Below are 8,083 nucleotides of genomic sequence, written 5' to 3' on the forward strand. Positions count from 1 at the left end.
AGCCCTTTCAAAACTGAATTATCGTTTCACATCTTATCCAGAAAACCTAATTTAGGGGAAGTTAAAGTTTTCAAAGTTAGCAAACCATCTAAAGCCCCACATGTAAAATTAGCTGTGCTGCTAGCGCATTATCAGATTAGCAGAGATCCCACCCCTGGACTAGGCCGTTCCAGCCCCYGAGTCTGATCTGAAACATCCCATAATRCTTCAGGCTRCTGTCCTGCTGGAAGGTGAACCTCCRGCCCAGTCTCATCTGATTTTTCTCCATCTTGATGTTCCATCAGCTCTGATCAGCTTCTTCATCCCCACGGCATGATGCTGCCACCACCGTGCCTCACTGTGCAGGTGGTTTGTCACGCTGAACCAGAAAAAGCATTGGGAGACTTTGGCTCCAGTTTTCTGGAGGTTTGCTTCGTCTCCTGGGTGGGTTCTGGTGAACAGAACCTCTCATCTTATGATGTCTCTGATGGAGGTCCAGGTGGTCCGTCCTGCTGGTCCGTCCTGCTGGTCCGTCCTCTTTCCATGTCCAGATGTTCATTGATCAGAGGTTTGATGGTCGAAGCCTGGATGTCGTTATAGAACCAAACCCGGCGTTAAACAGAACCAGAACCTCCTCCTGACCTGCTGCTGGGTTCCGGTTCTCTGGAGAACCTCTGAAACCAGAACCAGTTGCTGAAACCAGAACCAGCTCCTGAAACCAGAACCAGCTGCTGAGACCAGAACCAGTTTCTGAAACCAGAACCAGTTTCTGAAACCAGAACCAGTTTCTGAAACCAGAACCAGTTGCTGAAACCAGAACCAGTTTCTGAAACCAGAACCAGTTGCTGAAACCAGAACCAGCTGCGCCTGGACTGAGGCGTTGATTCCCAGGAGACCAGAACACGGCAGTCCTCTGTCATCTGCAGGAGACTAAAGTCCTGACGTTTGACCTCTGACCCCTGAGGGTTCTTCAGAGACAAAGGACACTCAGGCGTTTCTGGATGAGACGCTGTGTTGGTCTGTCCGGCTTATCAAACCCTATAAACTCCATTCCCTGAGGCCAGACACACTCGAGCTAAATGCCTCACCAGCTGCAGTCCAGTTCTGCTGAGCTCTGATAACGAGCCAATAATGGATCAATAATGGATCAATAATGGATGTCTGAGGGAGGCATTAAAAGCTGCAGGACGGCGGGTCTTAGAGGAATCCTGCTTCAATCTGCTGTTTCATCACTGATGAATCAGAAATGATGAACAATTAGAAACCTTCAGTCTCTGCTCATATTGTGATCAGTGAGGTTACATTAGAGGAGTCATGCTCAGGGATGATTAATTTTAATTTTAATAATTCATGTAGATCAGTTATGATGAGGATCCTGAAACTGGTTCCAGTTCAAATTCACCAGAAAAACCAACATATTCTCTAAAAGCCACCAAAACCTGAACGGTAAAGTAGATTTTAACCAAGAGCAACGTTCCTCCCTCTCAGCAGACCAACTGTGTCACCATGGCGAAGGTAGCACCGCTAATCCCTAGCATCGTGCTGCAGGACATGGAGGAGGAGGCGGAGCCAGGTGACGTCACAGAGGGGCTCAGGTGAGTTTCTCTCAGTCCTGGCAGAAAGGAAGGGGAAACAGCAGGCCTGGATGGCCCTCCTGGCCAGCAGGGGGCAGTATCAGGGCTGGACCCTGATGTGTAGCTGTTTTCCAGGAGACCCCAAAGAGCCGGAGCTGGAGCTCTGTTCAACATCAACAACAGCAACAACAACGAGGAAGAGGACGAGTAAGAAACATTCATTTAGATACAATTCATCAAGAAGACACCAGGTCACTAATATTTTAATCTGCTTCTCAGGGAGGAGAAGAAGAGAAAGAAGAAAGAGAAGAAAGAGAAGAGGGAGAAAAGAGAGTAAGTCTGACTGCTTTTCATCAGGACGGTGATGATTGATGTGGATTTCATCAAAGTTCAGTTTCTGTCTTCCTCAGGAAGGAAAAGCAGGAGAAAAAGGAGAGGAAGGAGCAGAAACAGAAGGAGAAGGAAGAGAAGGAGAAGGAGAAACAGAAAGAGAAGGAGAAGCTGGAGAAAGAGAAGAAGGCCAAGGAGGAGGCGTAGGTTCACCGGAGCTCTGAAACCATGAAACGACGCCTCATGATTCACAGGCCGATGTTTTCTGTCTGCAGGGCGAGAGAGATCACAGTGATCGACCCAGCTGGGAACACGTACTACCACTGGCTCTTCATCATCACCATCCCAGTCATGTACAACTGGACCCTGATCATAGCCAGGTACCAGACACAGCAGGGAAGCAAGGTCTGTCAGCATCAGGTTCCTGTAGAGTCCAGCTGAACACGAGGTACCATCTGGTCCAGTCAGTCTGAGACCGCAGCCAGACGAGGGTGGAGCGGTGCCTTCAGATCAGGAATGACTCGACTGAAGGAGTTTCTCTTGCTCAAACTGTAATATGCAGGCAACACCAGTCTGCCAAGGTGGAGATGACGGGAAATACCAGCACCTACTTCATCACGGGGCATTGACTCGAGAAGAGTCAAAGGTTGATCTGTATCCTCTGTCTGACTACGGTCCTGAACCAAACCAAGGAACTGGCTGACAGGAGGAGAGTAGAGAAGCCATCAGCTGAAACTAGCTCCATCTAACTGGGAGGGTAACATAAATGCAGTTTGAAAGTCCGTCCAAGCCTTTGACTGCCTCTAGTCAAGGCCAGTCAGTGGAAACCAGGAATACTCTAACACAGGGATGGTACATTCAAGCCCTACTTTTCACTGCCAGTCTTAGATTCAGCTGTTGGAGATGTTCACAGCTGGACCGTCTCCGGGTCTAACTGTCATATTCAAGAAGTCGTACACTGTGTCTGTTTTCAGGGCTTGTTTTGAGGAGCTTCAGACCGACTACCTGATCATGTGGTTCGTTGTGGACTTTATCTGTGACATCATTTATATCATGGACATGGTTTTCAGAACCAGAACAGGTCTGAATGCACTCCGACTCATATAATCAAGCAATTGTTTTCACACCTGTGTACTAACGAAGCATACATGTGACCGTAGGTTACCTGGAGCAAGGTTTACTGGTGAAAGACGAGCAGAAACTGCGTGAACGTTACATGAAAACCTTCCAGTTCAAACTGGATTTGGTCTCCATGATTCCCACTGACATCCTGTACCTCATTCTTGGTGTCACCTACCCTGAGATCCGCCTCAACAAGCTTCTAAGGTTTAATAGGTAACCGAGACTCTCACTTGTTCATCAACATTTGAGTTTCTTGACACAAGTAGTGGGAAATGAATCCAAGCACAGATAAAATGCCGACCACCGTATTCATGGAAACAGTCTTAACACTTTATTATCTTAGAAAGTTCAAACTTCAGTTGGGTCCATTGGTGTCTCCACTGGACCCACGTTTTCAAATAATTCCCTTCAGCTAGCCATCATTCAGTCTCAAGATCATTATAGGTAAATCTTTGTGATAATATTGCTGAAAAATGTAATCCATACACCTTCAGCTCCGAAGTTGGGACCACAGTGTGCAGGGGTGGGTTTAGTCCATAATGTAGTCAGCCCTGTTTTACTCCAGCAGGAGCTTCTAACTTCTGGATCTCTGAACCGGTTTCACTTCCTGTGCCTCCATTTCAGGATGATGGAGTTCTTCCAGCGCACTGAGACCAGAACCAATTACCCCAATGCTCTACGCATCTCCAACCTTGTCATGTACATTCTCATCATCATCCACTGGAATGCCTGCCTCTACTACTCCTTCTCCAAAGCCATCGGTAGGGCATGTTGCACATGTTGGTTCCTCTGAAATGTCTTTGTAATTTATTCTAACTCTACTTACCAATTTTTCCCTTCAGGTTTTGGTTCTGACAGGTTCGTGTATCCTGACCCGACGGATCCTGAGTTTGGCCGTCTGGTGAGGAAGTATGCCTACAGTATGTACTGGTCCACGCTAACGCTCACCACCATTGGAGAAACGCCGCCCCCTGTGGAGAACTCAGAGTACTTCTTTGTTGTGACGGACTTCCTGGTGGGTTATTCCTCACAGAACCATTGTTTCTATTTGCCTTTATTCCTAGTTCTGTAATATTGGTGTGTGTTATCCATCTTTATGTCTTACTTCATAAAGATGGATGTCTGTGAAAATGCACCTTCCCTGATAAAAGCTTGAAGCTTTGTTTCAGCTTGTGGTTCCGGATGCGACACAGAAATCCTAAACTCTTATCAAAGCAATGTGAAGTCTAAAGACCGAGCTGTCAGAAATTATATAAATGGCTTGTTCCTGTTCTCCAGGTGGGTGTGCTGATTTTTGCCACCATTGTCGGTAACGTTGGCTCGATGATCACTAACATGAACGCTGCCAGAGCCGACTTCCAGGCCCGGATCGACGCCATCAAGCAGTACATGAGTTTCCGAAAGGTGGAGTTTCCTCTTCATGGGCTTCTCATTCCGTAAATCTATTCAAAGTTATCTACTTGAAGGAACTGGTTTGGGAGATCTTCCAACATTTGTAAAGTTAATCAGCAAACATCCTTAAACATCTGTACCTGTGAACCATAACTGTATTTCTTCTTGTCAAGGTAATGGACTTATTCTAAAACCTTTTCTTCTTCCTCTGTAGGTAACTAAAGACCTGGAAAAGCGAGTGATTAAGTGGTTTGACTTCCTGTGGACCAATAAGAAGGCTGTGGATGAGCGAGAGGTTCTGAAGTACCTTCCTGACAAGCTAAGGGCTGAGATCGCCATCAACGTACATCTGGACACCCTGAAGAAGGTCAGTTCCTGCTTCAGGTTCCTCTTTAGACGGAAGGATACAGACCTTTGGTAAAGATTCCTCTGGTTGCTTCTGCAGGTCCGGATCTTTGCGGACTGCGAGGCTGGTCTGTTGGTGGAGCTGGTGCTGAAGCTGCAGCCGCAGGTCTTCAGTCCAGGAGACTACATCTGCAAGAAGGGTGATATCGGCAGGGAGATGTACATCATCAAGGAAGGGAAGCTGGCTGTGGTTGCTGATGATGGGATCACACAGTTTGTTGTTCTAAGTGAAGGAAGTTACTTCGGGGAGATCAGTATCCTGGCTATCAAAGGTGAGAGGTCATGATGGACCGGAGGTCTCTCCTACTGAACCACTAGAAACCCTTCCTCTTGGTGTCAACAGGTAGTAAGGCAGGAAACAGGAGGACAGCTAACATCAGGAGCATCGGGTACTCCGACCTCTTCTGTCTTTCCAAAGACGACCTGATGGAGGCGCTGACAGAGTATCCAGACGCTAAAGCTCTGCTGGAGGAGAAGGGACGGCAGATTCTGATGAAGGATGGACTGCTGGATCTGGAGGTATGGCCACAGGATGTGGCTTAGGGCACGTGGCTACTAAAGTGTTCCTGAAAGTAAAATATTCTCTATTGGTCCACTAGTTGGCAGCCCAGGGCCCAGACCCCAAAGAGATCGAGGACAAGGTGGACAGGATGACGAGCAACCTGGACACGCTGCAGACCCAGTACGCCCGGCTGCTGGCAGAACACGATGCGACTCACAGCAAACTCAAACACAGAGTCACCCGGCTGGAGAAGAAGCTGGCGCCGCCACGGGAGGACGCACCTGGTGATGCTCCGCCCCCTCCCACACCTGAGACCACCAAAGAAGAAGAGAAGAAATAAGAAGATGGTGGAGGACAGAAGAACTTGAGTTTTAGTTTGAGGATAAAAGGACTTGAAGGAGACGAGAAATTAGATGAATCCATGAATTCAACAAGATTCAAATTAAAGTTAATAAATATGTAATTGTGGATCCTTAGATTTAAAGTCCTCTGAGTTAACGACTGTACAGTATTAATGCCCCGGTGCTGAGGAGCCCAGGGAACACGTCCTGTTGGAAAGGAGCGAATCCTGAAGGACGCAGCTGTCCAGAGGAGAAGGTTTCACCTGCATGTAGTGTTTCTTCCTCATGTCTGAGACTAATTACAACCCAAACTGTTGTAATTACTATGTAACATGTGAAACAGTACATTGGCTGCTAGCTTGTCTGAACGTAGTGCAGAATCTTCACCCTGAGACCTGAAAGCCAGTCGGTCTGAGGTTCATCCAGAACTGCCTGAGCGCTACAAACCCTCTAGATTTAAGAACATGAATTCAACCTATGTCCACTTTTTCCAGGCATGCTTTAGTTTCCCGTTTATCTGCTGCAGACCAGAACCAGAGACCTGTTCCTCCTGACCCAGGTGGATTCAGAACCAGGTCTTCTGGGCTTTAACTGATGCTTCCTAATGATGCAACATGTGATGGAGAAACTGTGCTGAAATAAATATATTTTATAAGAAAGTTAACACCGGCTGCTGTTCATTTCATATCCTGCTAAATACTATAGATAGAAAAACTACAAGCATGAGCATGGAAAACAGCATTTAAATAAAACATTTTAGCTTATGTTTTGTAATAATGACTGAAAACCCGATTAGATTTTATTGTAAAAATATTTAATATAACATCTTCCCCAGCTTTCTGTGCCCTCCCTAGCGCCCCCTGGCGGCCCCGATTTGAAAAACTCTAGTCAAATGAAGTAGGTTCACTAACTTCCACCAGACGGAGAATCAGGGTGCACTTAGTTTGCCAGATGAAGTTGGTTTTACTGCAGGGAAACAGATTTATTCAGATTTATTTACCCAGCAGAGAAACACACATGCGCAGATACAGAATGACACGTCACAGATTGTGTCTTCAAGCGCGAGATGGGTAGAGTTATGGGAGACGTAGTTCCAACCTCACCAGTGGTCTATGAGGATCCACCCCATAAAGAACTACAAGGCCCAGCATGCCCCTGCCGGTCAGTGCGCATGCGCAGCGGTGAGCGGCATCCAGCGGCTGCTCTCCTCTCTGCTGAGGTGAGTTTTCCTTCTTTCTGCGGCTCTTCTGTTTGTTTCTGAGCTCCGAGGCTGAAGCTGCTGCTGCCGCTGCTTCGGCTAACTGCTCTGTATGTGCTTATGAGGCGGTTACCGCCGGGGTTCGGCTGGTTCCGACGGCTCTCATCCGAACCTCAACGGCTGTTAGCTTGTCTCTGTTAGCCTGGCTGACAGGTAGTGTGACCCCGCTGGTTTAAGCCGGTTCCGAGAAGAAACGGCCCGGTCCGGGACAGAGGTAGAACCCAGGCTGGTGGTGGGGTCCATGTGGAGCCGAACCGAGCCCAGTTTCAGGTCCACACACACCTGGCGCATGCGCACTGGTCCAGTTAGCTGTAACCCCAGGTTTTTCTGTCTGTACAGTCTGGAGGCGTTGCCATGGAACCGGCCTGGAGACAGCAGGGCAGGGGTCGGGGCCGGGCTCAGGAGGGTCAAGGTGAGAGGCCCCGCCCCCTGCAGAAGGACAGGCCCGGGGTCCCAGCAGGACGGGGAGAGAAGACGAACCCTGGACCTGCCAAAGGTGATGAAGATCTGGGAGCCCTGTGGGTCAGAACCAGTCCAGGACCTCAACTGTATCCCTCTCTACGCAGGTGAGTCCGTACAGTCCAAGTTCGAGGAGATCCGGAGGTCCAACCAGGCCGCAGCCCAGCGCCTGGTGGAGAGCCGGGTCAGCTCCTCTTCCTCCGATGAAGATAATGACGACGATGATGATGATGGAGACGGACAGAGAGGAAGGATCCTGGAGTCCACCTTTACCTCCTACACCAGCCAGACAGGTGAGCCCAGTTCTGCTCTGCGTGGGACCACTGTCTGGTTCTGCTTCAGGTTCTGACCCGTTCTCCCTCTGATCAGGCGGCGATGCGTCGGCTCTGACCAGAACCGGCCAGTACCTCAGCGACATGTTCCAGTCCGGAGCGCTCACCTGCCTGATCTGCATCGCCTCGGTCAAGAGGACGCAGCCGGTAGACCCACGCACCCTCACACACACACACACACACACACCTACCTACACACATCTACACACACCCCCTCACACACACCTACACACACACACACACACGCACCCACACCCACACACACCCTCACACACACACCTACACACACACACAAACATGCACCTACCCTCACACACACACACACACACACACCTATACACACACACACACATGCACCTACCCTCACACACACACACACACACACACAC

The 8,083-nt window shown here is 48.8% G+C and overlaps 2 protein-coding genes across 2 annotated transcripts in view; both read left to right on the plus strand.

The window, feature by feature from the left end:
- The first annotated feature begins 1,141 nt into the window (after positions 1 to 1,141).
- cnga1b (cyclic nucleotide gated channel subunit alpha 1b) lies at positions 1,142 to 6,309 on the plus strand. The gene is made up of 14 exons (XM_008402410.2): positions 1,142 to 1,574; positions 1,689 to 1,760; positions 1,833 to 1,886; positions 1,964 to 2,086; positions 2,159 to 2,263; positions 2,858 to 2,964; positions 3,044 to 3,218; positions 3,630 to 3,766; positions 3,848 to 4,020; positions 4,284 to 4,409; positions 4,612 to 4,764; positions 4,843 to 5,074; positions 5,146 to 5,321; positions 5,402 to 6,309. The coding sequence occupies exons 1-14, from the start codon at positions 1,486 to 1,488 to the stop codon at positions 5,642 to 5,644; spliced, it is 1,965 nt and encodes a 654-aa protein (XP_008400632.1). The 5' UTR covers positions 1,142 to 1,485; the 3' UTR covers positions 5,645 to 6,309.
- A 387-nt stretch (positions 6,310 to 6,696) lies between these two features.
- nfxl1 (nuclear transcription factor, X-box binding-like 1) overlaps positions 6,697 to 8,083 on the plus strand; it is a 26,759-nt gene continuing 25,372 nt past the window's right edge. Inside the window, exons 1-4 of the mRNA XM_008402421.2 lie at positions 6,697 to 6,864; positions 7,243 to 7,399; positions 7,470 to 7,655; positions 7,732 to 7,841. Coding sequence (XP_008400643.1) covers positions 6,712 to 6,864; positions 7,243 to 7,399; positions 7,470 to 7,655; positions 7,732 to 7,841 — 606 coding nt within the window. The 5' untranslated portion in view covers positions 6,697 to 6,711. The remainder of the gene's footprint in view (positions 6,865 to 7,242; positions 7,400 to 7,469; positions 7,656 to 7,731; positions 7,842 to 8,083) is intronic.

Source organism: Poecilia reticulata, unplaced genomic scaffold (genome assembly GCF_000633615.1).
Source record: "Poecilia reticulata strain Guanapo unplaced genomic scaffold, Guppy_female_1.0+MT scaffold_224, whole genome shotgun sequence".
In the NCBI taxonomy this organism is placed as follows: domain Eukaryota; kingdom Metazoa; phylum Chordata; class Actinopteri; order Cyprinodontiformes; family Poeciliidae; genus Poecilia; species Poecilia reticulata.